General features: G+C 54.5%; 1 protein-coding gene across 2 annotated transcripts in view; it reads right to left on the bottom strand.

The window, feature by feature from the left end:
* The window catches only part of Ptprn2 (protein tyrosine phosphatase, receptor type N2), a 553,794-nt gene extending 536,450 nt beyond the window's left edge, over nucleotides 1–17,344 (bottom strand). For both annotated transcript variants that reach the window (XM_023712770.1, XM_023712771.1), the window contains exon 1: nucleotides 17,127–17,344. In XM_023712770.1, the coding sequence (XP_023568538.1) occupies nucleotides 17,127–17,226 (100 nt within the window). In that variant the 5' untranslated portion in view covers nucleotides 17,227–17,344. The remainder of the gene's footprint in view (nucleotides 1–17,126) is intronic.
* Nucleotides 17,345–18,513: the final 1,169 nt, after the last annotated feature.

Here is an 18,513-nt window from a genome sequence, read left to right as displayed (position 1 = left end):
CCCAGTCCACCAGGGCATCACAACACAAGGAGAGGAAATGCCTTGCTAGGAGCCAGGGCAAAAGATGCAAAGCCAAAAATGGTGCAAGGGGAGGCAGCACTCAGGTCCTGCTCCATGCAAGCTGGCCTTAAATGGGGCTTGTGCTCTGAAAACCATAAGGAGAACTGTGCCAGGCCCTGCCCAGTACAACACCTTCGCTCAAATTGCGAAGTGTATTTCTCAGGCACACACAGTCCAGGGAGGCTGCTGCCATTCAGAAATCTGTGCTGCCAGAAGAGAGGCAAGGACAGGACAGAGGGCACCAGAGCCTCCTTTGTGGAATTATGAGCTGTGTCCACACTGCTTCTGGAGCCAAATGTCCGGACGTGATGCTCCTGGATTGCTTTTGGACCTACATTCTACTGACATATTGAGGCTCTCAGATAAATCACACCGAGAGAGGCTGCGCCAGTGGACAGGACCCATCCTGGGGTAGAGACCGGGATGTGGCTAGGCTGTAGCTGTCATCTCAGCTATGGTCACTGGGCACTGCCCCAGCAGGGCACAAAGGCAGGTGTGTCTCCAAAACAAAAGTTTCCCTCAGGATCCAAAGAGAGCCTGCTGTCAGCAGTGGGAACCCCAGACTTGGACTTCAGACTTCCAGTCTGGGACCCGCGGGCCTCAGCCACACAGCACTCGGCAACCCATCAGGAACAAAGTCGTGGGACAGAGACACAGGGACATGGGCTGGGTATCTCTGTCATCTCAGGACCCTGACATGTTTTCTCCACTTGCAAAGTGGGAACAACTTCGCCCAGACTCCCAGCAACCTCCAGGGCAGATGCTGGTGCCACCCAGTGCATAGGTGAGGAAGCTGAGGCAAATGGTGCTTGACGGTGTTCTTCAGCTGCCCAGCTCCAAGCAGTTGTTAATTAACCTCAACACTGTCCTCTAAATATTTATGGCGGCTCTATCTTCTTGTGTCTTGGTCATTTTCCTTACTTTCTAAGATCTTTCTCTGAGGTCACAAATAATTCTGACAACACTGAAGATTAATACAACCACTGCTCTGTGTGCTGGCATGGGGAGGTCCCGCCGGCCAGGCCTCAGTCCCACGCAGCCAGAAGTAGCCAGAGAGGAGGCCGGGGTGACCATGGGCCCCAGCCAGGCGCCCTGGCCATAAGCAACTTTGACCACCAACCCTGAATGACTTCATGCTGTGACCTTTGCAAGTTGTGTTACAGCCGAAAGATGTCCCCGTCTCATCCCCAGGGCGGGCGCCCTGCATGTGCAGCCTCTCGGTACAGCTGTTCACCTACAGCCATTCTGATGATGTGTGTTCTATAAAGCTGGATTCCTTTCTGAGACTCTGAACTTCCCCCTTCACAGGGCTCCAACAAGAAAAGGTTTTTTTAACCTTCTCATTTTGTTCCAGCAGGGAGGAACAGCTGCTGCCCCTCTTTGCCTCTGGATTTCACAAGTGGCTGTTATCACACCTACTTCTTGACAAGCACCAGCACTGCAGCCCGATCAGAAAGTCAGAGGAAGGTGTGTGCTTCTGTGAGCTCCACGGGGGCCTGGCGCTGCAGCCCCTGTGGAGGTTATGGGTTGTGCCAATATCCCTGGGCCCAGAAAATTCCTACGAGGCTCATGACCGTCCTGTTGCTGTGACGAAGAGGAATGACGAGGCTGCCTCCGCTTGCACGCTCCGCATCCACACAGATGCCACAGGGATTGCACAGGCCGAGTTTATTTTTAGGAAGGCTTTTCATTACGGCCATGCAAATGTCAAGGCTGAGGCGAGCAGGTTCTGTGCAGCCCTCCAACTCCAGCTCACGGATGAAGGCCTGAGAGTTCCTGCCACACACTACGAGGATGTGCAGGTCCCCAGGGGGCCCGAGTTAAGATTGGAAACAGTTAGGAAGTCCCGGCAAGAACCACTCCTGGGGAGACAGGGTCTCCGGTGAAGGTCAGAGGCAATGAGAGACAGGGTTCAGAGGGCCGCAGATACCAGAGAACTGAGACAGTCCAGGAAGACTGGTGCCATGCTCCTCCCTGAGAGAGGCCCCAGCAGCAGAAGTGAGGGCACCCCAGATGACACCCATCCTGCCTTTACTGCCACCCAGGCCTGGGACAGAGCCAGGTTATCACTGCCCCGACAACCCTGACCTGCAGGAAGAACCGAGCGTGCTGCTAACAGAGCCGAAAGTGCACCTGGAGAAGCAGGAGGCAGCACTTCTGTCTATTAAAAGCCAACATCTGAAATTGCAAAGCTGCAAATAGTACCCATTTGACTTCCGGCTCTACAGGTGGGCAGACCCAGACCCGGAGGAGTCTCTACTTTGAGAGAAGAAAACAGCTATCTGACTAGACAGCACTCTGGAGTCCTGAGGAATCTGCAGGAGAGGAAGGGCTTCAGATACTGGCATAAATCACATGCCCAGATTATGCTGTAGAAAATCAGGAGGCCACATGAATATTCTCACAGTAAACACCACTTGCATCCATATCTCTTAAAGAAAAAACTCACAATCCCTTTGTAAGATTTAAAAACCACTAACATCAAAAATAAGCGTGCTTAAAATCTCAGAATTTAAGAAATCTGCAGGTTGAACATGTCTGACCTGGTGCTCCCTGGTGCCTGGTGCTGGCCGTGGGAGGCTCGGCGCAGGCTGTCTGGGGTCACGTTTCCCCACGGGATCTCCCGGCTGTGGAACACCAGCAAGGGGCTGGGCATCGAGCCCCAGACCTTTTCTATCACTGACCACCAGGAGTATAAACCTCACAAAGCTGAGCGCCAGCACAAGGCCAGACCACAGCCTCTTGTTCCGCCCCACAAGAGTACTGCTGAGAGTAATCACAGGAAGTCACAGGGTGTGTGAGGAGGGCCAGGCCTGGCTCGCGAAGGAAACGCACCAGCAAGGTCAGGAGAGCCTGAGGGACCACAGGCACGCTACAGCCGGGGCCAGTTTGAGCAGCAAGAAGCCTAGGAATTACCATGTCAGATTCTTTTTGAAACATCACTATTTTTCCTCAGTGAGAAAGGGGGCTGCTCTTGCTGCTGCGGAAGACATAAGGATGCCAACATTAACCGCAGCCGCTGACTACAGCCCGACAGCACTTGTTGGCCACGTCACACACTTTCTCTCTTAATGTGCACGGCTCCACATCCCCACTGTGAGCCCATCTTTCCAGGTCAAGCAGCCAGCAGTACCCCGACCATCCCCGAAGGAATCTGTTCTGATCCCAGTGTACTTTCTCCTTTCGTGACGACCTTCTCCAAGTCCATGTGCAGACCACTGATTCAAAAGATACGGAGCGTCAGCTCAGACTCCAACCTGCTTCTCCAACCAGTCCAGGGTCCTCCCCACTCCTCTGGTGGGGCGCAGGGATGCCTGATGGAGGCAGATGGCCCTGACCCAGAGGTAGGTGAGGAGAGGGTCAGGTGCCTTGGATCGGGCGACCCCCGCACCTCAGAGGGCTGGGATGCAGCCCGCGGACCTCACCTCAGGCATTTGGGAGCTGACCAGGATCTTAGCGTCCTCGGTGTCACACGCGCTGCAGGCAGCCCTTCCTGCCAAGTCACTTTTCCCTGATCACACATGCTTCATCTGCACCTTTCCTAGACGACGATGCAGATCACGAGGCCACCAGCTTGCAAAGCCTCATTTTCTCACCGGCTCTGGACCCCAGGATTCTACCTCACCTCATGTTGCTCGCCTCTGAGGATGGATGCTCATAGGAAGCTAGGAAATCGGCTGGTTCTAAGATGGGCTCCAGAGGGACCACTGGAAGGCCTCTAACTTCCTCATAGCCTAATTTCCATTGTCAGGAGCCCTGGCAGGGGCCAGCCCAGGCTAGGGGCAGGGGGTGGGACCACGGCGGGGGGCGGGGCCACAGCAGGGTCCAGCCCAGGCTAGGGACAGGGGGCGGGGCCACGGTGGGGGCGGGGTCACGGCAGGGTCCAGCCCAGGCTAGGGACAGGGGGCGGGGCCACGGCGGGGGCGGGGCCACAGCAGGGTCCAGCCCAGGCTAGGGGCAGGGGGCGGGGCCACGGCGGGGGCGGGGCCACAGCAGGGGCCAGCCCAGGCTAGGGACAGGGGGTGGGACCACGGCGGGGGGCGGGGTCACGGCAGGGTCCAGCCCAGGCTAGGGACAGGGGGTGGGGCCACGGCGGGGGGCGGGGCCACAGCAGGGGCCAGCCCAGGCTAGGGGCAGGGGGTGGGGCCACAGCAAGGCCAGCCCAGGCTAGGGGCGGGGGGCGGGGCCACAGCAAGGCCAGCCCAGGCTAGGGGCGGGGGGCGGGGCCACGGCAGGGGCCAGCCCAGGCTAGGGGCAGGGGGCGGGGCCAAGGCAGGAGCCAGCCCAGGCTAGGGGCGGGGGGCGGGGCCTGCCCCCAATCTCTCTCCCCACTCCTTGAACCTTCAGGGCAGGCTTTCCTCCTCTCAGTTGTTCTACCCATGTCTGTGACCTTCCCACCCCTGCAGGTCCAGGCTTCTGAGAGCCGGGTGTCCCTCCTCTTGTGCTCTGGCCAGTAAATAAGCTTGTACTGTTGGCACTCCACTTTCGCTCTCTTCTAGGGCATCAGTGATGGGAGGTGATGCTCACCCTGGACCCGAGCCTCTGCCTCAGGAGCTAAGCTAGGCCTATTTCGGCTTTATCTCGGTTTTTATTTCCTTGGGCCCCTTTGTTTGCAACCTAATGAAAAGCACTTGTTTCTGTTCAGTCCCTTAGAAGTTAGTGTTCATTCGCTGCCCAGAATTAGGAAACAACAGAATAAATATCCATGGAGTTAAAGTGGCCTGTGTACTCACCAAAGTCTCACTGAAGGAGTAAGAGCTACCCCACCAAGCAGTGTGTGTGGCATGGAAAATCCTCTACCCTTATTTCAATCAGCCAAAAAAATTCCACCAAAGGACAAGGATTAGGAATGCTCTGGAACAAGAGAGGCCCTGGGTGCTGATAGGGAGCCAAGGTAGCTTCCGGAAAGTGAGGAGGAAGCTTCTGGAAGGTGGCAGGGAAGACACTGGGAGGGGCAATAGGGAGGCTGGAAGACAGGAGCCCTGTCCTGTTGTGTTTGTGTCCTAGCGCTCCGTGCAATTCTAAGCACATAGCGAGTATTCAGACATTTTTTAAAAAAATATGCTTGCACTTGGTTAATGGTCTAATTCACAGGAAAGGGATCCTCTTGGTTCTTTGTGAGAGGACAGGATCCTGATGGGTAGGACACTGCATTTCCGCACGCAGCCTGGCGGGTGCTGCTTGCCGCCCCACCGTGGTGCTCCCTGCCACTCCAGCGCTGCACCCTTCCTCCAAGATCTGCTTCTGCTCTGCCCGCTCGCAGGCTTCTGCCTGCCCCTGGCCCCAGCCCACCGGGAATCACCCGTGGATGCTGTGCCTTTTCCCAGCTCAGGTGGCAGGCACACCAGGGACCCTTTCCCAGCACAGGGCTTCTGACCCCCTACCCTGCCCAGGGCTGGCTATGCCTCCAGGGACAGACCACCCCTGTCCCCTCTCCTGCTGATCCTGCCCTCACCGCCAGCTCCTCACTGTGATCCTGCTGGTTTCCAGCACTGGTTTTCCTGCTGCGGGGGTGCCACAGCTGAACACAGAGCTGTTTGAATTGTGGGCACGTTGTTGTAGGCTTTGCTCTTCAGTAGAAAGTGACTAAGCTGACACAAGATGGGGGTAACATCTGCATGCACATGCTGCCAGAGGAAGCTTGAACTTATGATGTTGCCAGGGGAGCTGGCCAGGACGATGCCGCCAGGGGATGCTCAATCCCAAGAGCCTACATTCCCAAGTGGCTGGCCTTGTAGCTCAGCTGAATGACCAAGCGACAGTCCAGAGGCGCTCTGAGCTGAAGGAGGGTGGCCAACTCCTTTGCAGTTTTTAGAATAAGGTCAGGGCCCATGAGAGTGAGCGAGTGAGCACCCTTAGGCTGGCTTCCAGGTTTCTCCTTCCACATTACTCTCACAACATACATAAAGCACCACTGACCAGCCGGGAACAGGGCCTTGTCTGGCCCCAGGACCGTGCTAGCCAGCTCAGGTGTGTGTGCTGAGAACCCTGGCTCCTGGAAGCCAGCACTGGCTGCCGCAGGCCCAGGGTGCTCTCCAGATATAACCAAGTGACTTTTAGCAGAAGACTATCACTTGAGAAAATGGTCATTCCACAGTATCACCTTTTGGTACCGGGGACTGAGCCCAGCACTGATCTACATCCCAGCCCTTTTGTTTGTTTGCTTTCAGAGAGTTTTTGCTAATTTGCCCAGACTGGCCTTGAATTTGTGATCCTCCTGCCCCAGCCTCCCAGGTAGCCCAGATTTAGGGCATATACCACCACACCTTTATTTTTTTCAAAAACTACAAGACACACAAGAAGCTCAACTCCAACCTTAGAGGAGCGGGTAGGGGCAGTCTCACCTCCTGACTGGACCGAGGGCCCCACAGGCCTCAGACTCTCTTCTCGGAGCCTGACACCACCAGACCCAGAGACCAGCAACTTGCCAGGCCTGCCCGAGAGCTCCTCCCTAGTCACTCACAAGCCTCCTGCTGGGTTTCTCTATGTAGAAGTCACTCCCAAATTGACAAAACTCAACTGTGGTCCCTTCCCCAGTGCTAGAGGGCTACAACTAAGGTGTTTGTTTATCCAGCAAAACAAACAGAGCAGGCCCTACCCAACCGCAGGCAGAAACACAGGCATACTTGACACACGGCCGAGGTGCTGTGGTGTGGGCTGTGTTGGTGGCGCACGAATGACCTGCATGGGCAGAACCTGCCGTTTGCCATAGCTCACAGGGGCCTGAAGAGACCCTGGGCAAGGGGCACCTGCACTGACAGGGGCCACAAGGAAGCCACCACTGGTGCTGGCACAAGCCAGAGTGCCAGCTGCTCTTCAGACTCACAGAAGGCACCACCCTGCAAACCATCCAGATGCGACTGACATGCAGCACGGGCGCACGCAGCCCTGAGCTCAGCGCACTGTAGTGGAGACCCACGCTTGAGCAGGCGAGGGAGCAGGGGCTTTGGATGGGGCTGTGCACGCGGCTCTGTATGCAGGTCCCTGGCATCGGTCCGCAGCACCAAAAGATAAGTAAACAACAGTAAGCATCCGGAGAGTTATTAAGACAGGGGTTGGGGAGCACAGAAGCACTTGTACTTTCAACAAAATATTTCAGCCACAGCTAGGTGTGGTGGCAAATGCCTGTTATTCCAGCATTCAGGAAGCCGAAGCAGGAGGGTCACTCCACGAGTTTGAGGCCAACCTGGGCTACATCAGCACATTCACAGGGAGACCCTTTCTCAACCTCCACAAACAGAAAAAAAACTAAACTAATAAAAGTAACAATACTTAATCATGAATACTATTTAATCTCATTATTTTCCATCATTGGAGAGGTTGCCTGATAATAACCACAGGTTCGGTAGAGCACACCCACGCCTGTGAGCATGCGTGCAGACATGCACAGGCGTGCTTCGTCCTCCAGGGCCTACGGCCTCTGCGCTGCCTGTGAGACACGGCAAAAGAGGCGCCTCCAGGGGTCCTGCGGCCACAGGCAGCCCAGCTTCCTTCCTAAGGTCAGGAGGCTTCCGGCTGCAGTGGTCACTCTGGCCAGGACTGACTGAGGACAAGGTTTTATTTTTTCTCTCAAAGTCTGTTCTGCTACAGTACAGCTTATAACAGCGAGAGCTCAGAAACAGCCCATGTGTCTGTCAGCAGCTGAATGGGTAAAGCAAATGTATTTATATAAAGTGAAGCACTATTCTGCCATAAAGAAAGTAAACTTGAGATATTTTTAGGTAAATGGATCCATCTTTTATTTGTAATGGATCCACCTTGAGACTATAATTTCAAGTGACATAAATCTGACACACAAGCTTAAATGTGCCATTATTTCTCTTGTGTGAGAAACCCAAAGGGCAAATAAGGGGTGAAAGTGGGGAGAGATCTTGGGAACAGGAGGAACCTGCTCCCATGGGAAGGGGAGCAAGGGAGGAAGAGGGGGAGGAAAGGAGGAAAGCATGGAAGGAAAAGGAGGAGGAGTGGGGAGAAGCCGGCGCTTCCTAAGTGGGAGGGAAGAAGAGGAGAGGGGGCAAGGGAGCAGGAGCTTCTTTGCTTTGGGTTTTTGGGGCAGGGTCCTGTTATGCAGCTCAGGCTGGCCTTGGTCTCCTGGCGACCCACCTGCCTCAGCCCTGAACTGGGATTACCACCTCTGCACCCAGCTCAGGCTTATGCTGTGAACAGGCACAAAAGCCCTGGGATGCATATGATCATTGTGCATGGTAAATATGCACTAAGAAAAAACTAAATTCTGAAGCTTTCAAATAAAAGCTTATTCTGCTACAATTTATGGCCTTACCCCTTTCATTTGTTTGGGATTGCCTGTCCTTCCATGGGGGAAGACTGCAGGACAGGCACCTTTCTTCCAAGGCTCTGCCTGCTTGCCCTGGGCCTCTCTGGCTTTCTGGGCAGGACAGTCCTCCAAGGGACTACTCTGTGCATTCTTGGGTGCTGAAGGGCACCCCTGGCTCCCCACACTCTTGCCCAGTTACATAATGCCATTGACTGAGGGCACAGGTTTGTGCAAAAGCAGGGATCACCCCCAGGGGAAGACCCTCCCCAGGCCTTCAACAGTTGCCATAGGAGAGTGTGGCATTTTCTTCTTCAAGAATTTGTTGCTGACCCAAACAAGAAGCAAACAGAAGCACTAGGGCCTGGAGCCAAGGGCACTGTGGCCCGGACAGCAGTGGCCACATAAGGCCTTGCAGAAAGAGCCTCCTACCACACCTGTCTGCTCCATGGAGGTCTCTGAGCTTGGTTTCCAACATGAGCTTCTTTCCCCCAATTCAACTCTGCAACCAAGTGGAATTCTGGGGTTTTTAGCACATCCCAGGGCAGAAAGGTGAGGCAGAGTAAAAGTGAGACTGTGAGTGCCCCACTGGGCACCCTGGAACGCCAGTGCGAAGGAACTGCTGGGAGCAGTGCAGAAAGGGGCTGGCTAGCCTGGAGGCATCTCAGGAGCCTGACTCTGCCCTGCACGGATGGGGCCCCCAGAACACCCTGCCCCTCCCCTGGCCACCTCCGAGTCCCCACCCCACAGGAGAGCACTGCCATCCCCACTGCACCCCAGAGCCCTGTGCATTGTTGGGTGCTGAGGGGTACCCCTGGCTCCCCACACTCCTGCCCAGTTACATGATGTCGCTGACTGAGAGCCACAGGTTTGTATGAAAGCAGGGATCACCCCCAGGGGAAGACCCTCCCCGACCTTCAGCAGCTGCCATGGGAGAGTGGCCCAGGCTCCTTGCCCAGCTTCAGCGGGCAGAGCTGGGCCAAGGGCTGCCAGTCTGAGCAGCCCTGCACTTCCCACCCTGCGCATTGTCCTGGAACCTGTAATGACATTTACAGCGCCACCTAGACACACCAAATGTATTTTAAAAGTGCTCAGAATTTGGCATTTATCAAATTTTCCATAACAATTGCTGAAAAGAGGGAAACCCATTTGGGGCCCCTCCTGTCTCAGAGGCTATGCCTGCTTCCATCCCTTTTCCCAATAAATTTTCCTTCTCTTAAAAACAATTTTACAAAAAAGTAGTGTATGTGAAAGAGGATCTACTTTCTTTTTTTATTGTATGCTCAAACCTAACTTTGTTAGAAAATTCTCTTATTATCATTTAAGTCATACTTCAAGTTCTTTGAGGGGATGATGCCAAATTTCAAACCCTGCTGCCATCATTACTTATTGTAACAACATAATCATGCCTGTGTTCAAGGTGGATATGACTGCCTTTAAAATATGTGTTTACAGTTATGAGTGCTACTACTGTTTATAATAGTAATGCTTTTGCAAAAATGTCAATAGTCAGTTCATCTGAAACTCAGGCTCTCTAAAGTCATATCATTTTCAGTAATGAGATTCCATCTCATCTGGCCACCAAGGTCCAGGAGTAACTGGAGAAACAGGGCTTCTGAGAGTAGTGATTAGAACTGGCTGGAAGCCGCAGTTATCAAGGACTATCCCACCACCTTAGGTAACCCTCTCAAAGAAGGAAGAATTGTGTATTTTGCTTATAGTATAAATTCAGTTGACATCCTTCTACTTCTCTGGACTTCTAAATATTAGTAGCTGCAAATATCAGGCCAATAAGCTGAGGTAACCTCTCAGCAAGTCAACACCATATGTCACCTTCCTTTAATGTGTGCTTTTGACCCATACACACTACCTACCATGTTAGACCACCTGCAGTTTCACTCAGCAGGAATCCTGTGAAAAATCCTATTTCTGTGAAAGTCCCTATTTCTTGTCACCTTAATTACCAATTTCATGTTGGCTATGTTATGGAACTAAGGGCCAGAGACCATTGCAAAGGAGTTGTGAGGATACTGAAAGATAATAAATCAGGTGCAAGGACACAACGAGAAGAAAATGCAAGAGGAAAGGATGCTGGGAGGAGAGGATGTAGGAGGAGAGGATGCCAGGAGGAGAGGTTGTAGGAGGAGAGGATGCTGGGAGGAGAGGTTGTAAGAGAGGATGCTGGGAGGAGAGGTTGTAAGAGAGGATGCTGGGAGGAGAGGTTGTAGGAGGAGAGAATACTGGAAAGAGAGGATGCTGGGAGGAGAGGATACAGGGAGAGGATGCTGGAGGAGAGGACGCAGGAGGAGAGGATACTGGAAAGAGAGGATGTTGGGAGGAGCGGATGTAGAAAGAGAGGATGCTGAGAGGAGAGGATACAGGAGGAGGGGATGCAGGAGGAGAGGACACAAGAAGAAAGGATGTAGGAGGAGGGGACACAGGAATGCTGGGAGAATGTAGGAAGAGAAGATGCTGGGAGGATAGGATACAGGAGGAGAGGATGCAGCAGAAAAGGATGCTGGGAGTAGATGCAGAGAGGAGAGAATGGTGGGAGGCAAGGCCACAGGAGCAAGGGTGCAGGAAGCCCCTGTCCTCTTCCCTGGGAGCTGTACTTGAGCAGAATCTCAGGCTCAGCCTATTTTCAGGCAGAGGTTTCCAGGGCTTCCGGGGGAAGTGAATGTGTATGGAGGACATGAATGGGAAGGCCACTGGCCGTACCTCATTCTGCCCCTCACAGACCACGTTCCTCCACCCATCAAGAGCTCTGTGGATGCTAGCCGTCTCAGATAACATTCAGGTCGCTGAGCTGCCTTCAGTCCCACCTCAGGAAATGCTGCTTGATGCTGCCCAAGAGAGATAGGAACCCACACGCTCCCGCCAGTGTCCCAGCAGCTCCATCTATCCACAACTGAATGTGTCTTGCTGTGGAAACCAGAGCCGATCGCCCCATCCATGCAAAGCCATTTCCCTCTAAAAACCAGGTCAGCAACCAGAATGGGCCTTCAGAACCAGGCAGGACACAGAACGCCCACGCCACAGGGTGGATCTGTCTGTCTTTCTCTCCACAGCTACTTTGGAGAAAGTAGAGTGGCTGAAGGGCACCACCCAGGCCTGCGTCCCTCCAAGGGTCAGCTCACAGGAAACTGCTCTTAGATTTGTTTCTTAGAGGGTTTCCCTCACTCATCCTTGTTCTGAGGTGGACTGTTTGTTACAAGTCCAGGACAAGGGCTCCTCCGGAGCTTGCTCTTTGGGCTTTCAGTCTGGTGGTGCTTGGCAACTGTTCAGAACAGCTGCCACTAGGATGACACAGAGGAGATGCTACGCAGCATTTGCGTCTCCGCTAACACAGAGGGCTAAAGGGTTCAAAACCAGCCATCTTCTTCCAACATCAAAGTTCCTCGGAACAATCAATCTGACCCCCAAACAAAAGCCAACCAAAAAAATGATGTCCCTGGCCCCAGAGCCATCAAGTATTTTAAAATCTTCCTGGAACAGGCCTAGCAGACCCGTTGCAGGTTCTGAGCTCCAGAGAGATGAGCAGCGGCTAAAGAAGACACAGTCCTGATCCTGCTGGCCTCGGAGGACAGTGTTCTTGCAGCAACCAACCTCCTGCCGGACCCCAGAAGCCACCCCGGGCCACCGGCATCAGCCACTGGGAAGGAAGAGGCTCTGGAGGCCACAGGCACTTCCTTCAGCCATGTGAAGGAGTCTCGGTCTTCTCACCTCTAAGGCAGAGCCTGAAGTGTTCCTGCACGGGCACTCCTGGGCAGCTCATGGGAACACACAGAAAACTCAGCTCAGGACCAGGGCGCCAGGACGAAGCCAGCAGTGGGCTGTCAGGCAAAGGGCCTGCTGCTCTGTGACCTGATAGCAAAGGCCCCTGAAGCCATATGCAGACTGCAGCACCAAAAGGAAAGGAGCAGTGTACTTGCAAAGTACACTCCAGTCTGGCCTGCACCCGTGAGCTCCTGCTCTTGCCTGCCATGGGCCCCAGTCACCCTGCACTGCCTGGTTGCACAGGCTACCTGGGCCCATCCTCTGCCCTCTGAGCCATGCTCAGTGTCCCCAGAGGGAACAGTGCTCTCTCATCCGCCCCCACAGGGACAGTGCACACTGAGGATCTGCCACCAGCCACGCTCCTCTGGTTTCCTGCCATCACCTGCACCCGCCTGGCCTCCAAAGACAAAGGCAGTGCTGAACTCAAAGTCCAGCAAGAGCTGCTGCCTATCAGCCAGGCAAGGCAGACTACAAACAAAAGGTACTTAACGTGTGGAGGCAGAGGTGTCCCCGGGGAGCCGCGCCCGCTTTTACTTCCTGTCCTAGATATTTGAAGAGTGGGCTGGCACAGTGCTCGGGATAGCAGGAACTGAAAGAGAAAAAAGCCCTTCCTTCAACAAACTGTTTCCACGTTTCCAGGCATCAGGAAAGTAGTCTGACTTTTCTGCTTCTCAAGTTTGCTGGTCTTCTTATCAACCAGCATTAGGAGAAATAAGTCCAGCTGGGTCTACATTTATGAAGGTCAATTTAGACTAATGTGGAAACAGCTGCCAGGTGCATTTATGTGGAACAGAGGGCTATCTGCCATGAGCTCAGCTGTTTGCTTTCTCTGGGAAACAGAACATCTTGTCAGGAAAGATAAGACAGCCCTGCGCTAGCTTCGGCAAATTGGCCTTCATCTCTGAGATGCATCTGGACAGAACCCTTTCGGCCCATTTCTTAGGGTGTCTCTTCACTCCTCCAGGAACAAAGGATCCTTAAACTAGCAATGTTCATACGCACCCTAGCAGATCTTAAGTACTTGCCCCCCAAAGCTAAGAGTTGCTTTTAGTTTGGGCCACATTGAATTGCAAAAGGAACAGTGTCTCCCAGAGGAGATGCCGGCCTTTGGCACATCAGTGTGAGGCACAGCACAGACCTTTCAGGTAGAATTAGACAGCAAGAGGAACAGGAGAAGGCTGCAGCTGGAGTACAGGAGGTGCTCCCCCTGCTCCCAGAAGCAGGTGGAACATTTAAGGATCAGCTGGGACAGGCCAGGGCCTGGCAGCTCATTCTCAGTTTGGGTTCCCATTTGTAGGAGCCCTTGAGAGTCCACTTGGTTCCCAGGGTTGTCCTTGCTGGAAAGTGTGGGGTCTTGGCTCCCATCATGGGGTAACTGCTCCCACTCAGAGGAGGAGAGCTCACCTCAAAGGTCACCAGGGCTCTGCTTTCCTGGGTCGTGCACTGTAGGCGCAAGGACTTCTGGGCACCACTCCAGAGGGCTCTTGGACTCAATGCTGTGACAGAGGGCAACTGAGGGTCCCTGGGAATTAGTTTCTTTCATTTTGACATCCTCAGTCTTGGGGAGGATGAGGAGGGCTAGGGAAGTTCAAGGCCAGTAACCAATACTCCTAGGGATTAGTGCATCTCCACACAACAGAGCAGGCGTATGTCCCACAGTTTTAAAGTAATCAAGGAGACAAACAAAAATTGTTTCCTTGTGTCTTGTGTGCCTATCTCTATTTCTGTGATCTCAAGACCTTCTTGATAAGACCCTGTACAGCCGCAGCCCAGCAGCTGTTCAGCTTCATGCTTTTCTCCCTCTGCCCACGTCCCTGGCTTCTCCAGACCCCGAGAACGCTGGTTGAATAACTACATTCTCAATGTAGGTAACACCATGTGTGAAGAGTGTAACCATAATCACATGAAAGAATCCATAATTACAACAGAATGAGAACCCAAAGGGGGGTATGCTACCTGCCCTCCACCCACAGTTCAGCTGCCGCAGCTGGGCTCCTCTTGGGTCAGGAGCCCCTAACGTGCAAGTTTCCTGGCATGTGTGCTGCGAGAGGCCCCACTGGGGAAGGTAAGGCTGCCCCTCCTTGGGGGTCACTGAATGATGACCTTGACAGGCAAGTGTGAAAACAGATCGGCTTTGAAAGGGGAGCTGGGGTGCGCAGCTAAGTTTAGCATGGAGAGGAGGCCATTCAAAACCTTTTATTCCCTGCAGACACACTTGACAGCTACTTCTGAACACAGGCACAGCCCTCACACCTCCATGCAGAGCATCTCACTTTGAACCCACTGCCTGGCACCTCCTTTCCACACACCCTAGTCCTGCCCAGGTACCCCAGCCCCAGGGGCTGATGGAGAGGAAGCCGGGAACAGCTCACAGATGCAGTGAGAATTGGGCTTCAGCTCATCACCATAGAACCAAACACAAAGGCTCTGGACCCCAGAAAGCAAAGACGGGTTTGTGCTTTGGTGAGAGGAAGGATCCTTTGATTTAAAATTTGATAATCAGGCCATGCAGTTCACAAAGCAACCACTCCTGCTGCTGCCAGCTCTGCTTCTCAACTCCACGTGGGTGAATGAAGAATACATGTGGGCAAGTAGTGAGAAAACAAAAGGGCAAAAAACCCAGTTGTCCATCGTCACAGCCAGGCCCTGGCAAGGCTTGAATCTGGACTCTTCTCGGGCTCAGCCTCTGGCAAAGGAAATGCACATTTCTTTAGTGAATGGGGGGTACTTTAGATGCCTTTAGTTTGGGAGCCACCATCCAGGTTCACAAATTGACCTCCACAGAACTGCAGAATGGTTGCTTAAGCTCAAAACAGACTGATGGAAAAATATGGAGGACCTGGTCAAAAAAGGCCCTGCACTCTCAGAGAAGGGCAGAGAGGGAGGCTGCAAGGGAAAGAAGGAGTGAAGTACACAAAGACAAAAGTACATGCAGAGTCACCAAGCTGTCCTGGACAATACTGCCTGATGCAGGAGACTTGTCTTGGCAAGATGAATCAAGAAACTGAAAAGAGGTGCTGTTGCCTGTAATCTCAGCCACTCTGGAGCCTGAGGCAGAATTGCAAATTTGAGTCTGGGCAATTTAGTAATACCCTGTCTCAAATACATATATATATATATATATATATATATATATATATATATATGTCATAAAGGCTGGGGATGTAGCTTAGTGCTCCCTGAGTTCAATCCCCAGTGCTGAAAACAAAAAACAAAACAAAACAAACAAAACAAAAACCAAAAACTAGAGGGCAAGCATAGCCCCACACGGGTAGAATCACCCTAGTTCTAACATATGATGCTGCTTGATGCAAAAAAGACACAAACTCAAGGATCTCCTCAGCCATCTGTTCTGTAGGCCTCAACTCGAGAGGCGGGTGATGGCTGGGTCAGGTTCAAGGTTGCTGCGTGTCTTCAAGCTGCATTTGTACTGGAACAAAGCAGCTGCTGTGACTATCACCAGGATCGAGATGGCAGAGACAGAGAACGCAGCACCTGCTTGTCCTGGGGGACCTGTCCCTGCCATGTCTTCTGCAGAGAGGTCCAGAGCATATGCAGCAGCAACTGAGCAGAGCTGGTGCAGGGTCCAGCTGAGGGGCACAGACACTTGCAGGGAAGATAGCGTTGTTCCTGTCCCTGGCATCGTTCGTGCAAATCTTGGGTCCTTCATGTTGTTCCACAGAGACTGCATGACATAGCCCCTCTAACTGGATGGAGGGGAACAGGGCACCCTAGCCCCCATAATTTCTGTGTGGTCTCTGATCCACCAGCTCCCAGACCTGAGATTGGAACACTGAAAGCTGTGTGGCTGCAGAGGGCACGCCTTTTACACGGCATGATTCCACTTTGCTGTTGCCAAGACAACATCACTGTGCTCAGCAAGATGGTCCAGGACAGCACAGTGTCTTCATTCGCTTTCATCTTTGGGTTTTCTCAGCTCTCCCTCAGTTACCTCCCCTTCTCTGTGATTTTGGCAAAATGCTATGAACTGGCAGTCACAAAGAAAGAGAGGCCACTAAGGCCCAGCAGGCAACTCACGCCATGATGCCCCACCTCCCACAGGCATGGAGGGTGGCACCTGGCTAGCTGGGCAAACACAGCTCCCATGAGTTCAGCCCAGATCAAATCCACAAAGGAATTTCACCCCTTCCAGAAAGCCAGGGCACAGGAGGGCCAACTGGGGTGAAGGAGAGGAGCAGAGACAGCTCCCCAAAGCAGGACATGCCTGTGTAGCGTCCTGGAGTGCACACAGCCTGTGCTCTGCCTGTGCAGGATGCCAGCTGCTGGAAGAGCCCAGGATCACTGTGTGCGGGCCTGGGGATCTGGGAGGGCCACTGCTTGCCTCATTTCCTGCGGTTTTTGTTTGCTGCTTAGATAGATAAAGCAATACTGAGACCAAGAGGGATAGGGGCAGGAGGATGTTGCAGGGTCCCCAGACAGCTTGGAGGCTGCGTCTGACACCCGCCCAGTTTTGCCCACTGTCCTTGAACCCCAGGGTTCCAGCCAGCTAGCAGCAGTCCGGGCCCCAATGCTTCCTGCACACGTTGCTCTATGGCGAACCTCCTCAGACAAGACGAGGAGGGAGGTACCCAGTCGGAAAAGACGCCAGTCCGCCCTCCTCCTTGTCGCCTCCCTCCTTTTCCCTCCCCAGCAGGGAGGAAAATGTCCTCCGCCCCCACCTCCGGTCTAACAGGAGCGCGGGGCGAGGGAGGCCCCATGGAGTCCTGTCCACGCGGCCCTTTCCTCCACAGTTATGCTCCTGGGCCCGCCCGGGCCTGGAAACTGAGGCAGGGAAGCAACACCGCTCGCGTGGCGGTGGGGGGGCGAAGGGCTGAGCCTGGGGTGACGCTAGGCCTGCGACCCCCAAGCCTTCTCCGACCCCACCCTCGCGACCCCTTCTGCAGGCGCCCTTCCCCCTCAAAGCGCCCCCCTCGCTCCGAGGCGCATCCCCTGACAGACACCCCTCCCCCAGGCTCCCTCTCCACCGCAAGCCGTCTGCCTTGCGCCCCTCACTTACCCAGGCGCCCCTGGAGCTGCCGGCCGCGGGGTGCGGGGGCGGGGGCAGCGGGCAGTGCAAGCGGCAGCAGCAGCAGCAGAGCCCGGAGCGGCGGCCCCATCCCTGTGGCCCGCTCGAAGCTCAGTCCATGGCCGCGCGGGAGCAAGGACCGAGCAGGACAGAGCAGGCGGCGCCAGCTCCCGCGGCCGCGCCTCTCCGCGCTCCTGCGGCGGCGCCGGGCAGAGCTTCAGCACCGGACAGCGCCGAAGGCCCCGCCCACTGCCTAGGACACGCCCCCGCAGGCCCCGCCCCAGGACACGCCCGTCGTCGCGAGCTCGGCCCCGCCCCGCTTGCCCCCCCCCTCCTCCGTCGGCCTACGGCCGCGCTCCAGGTTGGGTTCAGGGGTCATGCAGGCTCCGCGGTCCCAGGGGTGAAGTTAAGCTGCTCCCCAGCGCTGCCTGGCCTGAGAAACCTAATTCCTTCGGTTTGAATCGAACTGACCACCCGCGAGTGCAGCTGTGGCTGGTCACAGGGAGAAGCTCCTGAGGGAGTCTCGGCTGGGAAGCTGCGCGGCCCTCAGCCTGTAACCCGCACGGGGAGAGCCGCTGAGGCCCAGCTAGTGTCTGCGGGGGCCCTCCCCCAGCGCCCTGCACCCAGGACAGGGCGGGTTCACGGGGCGGTTGGGTGGTGTTCCGCTGTGTGGGTAGGTGTGCGCACCTGAGGCTGCCCACCCTGCCGTGCTGCCCGAGCGCTCAGCAGATTGAGTTCCACCTGTGCCTTGTTTCCCTGCAGCCTGGACTGCTGTCACAGAGGTAAAGGAGACTCCTTGACCAGAATCGAGCTGATCCACCTGCAGACCTGCTACCCATGACACCTACCATAGGCCGTACCCCACCAGGTCCAGAAGTGGGTGCTGGGAAAGCTGGACAGAGAGACAGAAGCCCTGGGGTCTTGAGGGCTGGCTCGCAGACTTGGTGACACAAAAGACAGGAAAAGCTGGAGACAGGCTGGGAGAAGGCTCTTTGTGACCCACAATGGCCAGAAGCACATGGGCCGGGCTGAGCTGTGCTATCAGCTCCCTAACTCTGTTCCTGGCACAGAAGCAGCCATTAGCAATGGCCAGCTCCCGCTGTACCCATGCCACTGGCACCTGCAGTAACTCAGATTCCAGTGTCGTGGCATTTACAGAGGACTGGAGCTTAGCGCACAAACCTGCGCCTACATCCTGGACAACTGTTTGTTCTGGGCTGTGTTGTCTCTGCTTCCTTGTTTACTGTTGAACAGGTCCTAGAATGGAACTGTTTGTTCTTTGTTTGATCACTGCTTGAATTAAAAGGTCCTGTTTCACCCCAAGGGCCTTGGCCCAGGACTCTATGTTTAAGCAAAGTTAAAAGAAAAATGTCCCAAG

Source organism: Octodon degus, unplaced genomic scaffold (genome assembly GCF_000260255.1).
Source record: "Octodon degus isolate 3935 unplaced genomic scaffold, OctDeg1.0 scaffold00027, whole genome shotgun sequence".
Lineage (NCBI taxonomy): Eukaryota > Metazoa > Chordata > Mammalia > Rodentia > Octodontidae > Octodon > Octodon degus.
The sequence above is the reverse complement of the archived record's forward strand: the minus strand, read 5'-3'. Positions and strand labels throughout refer to the sequence as shown.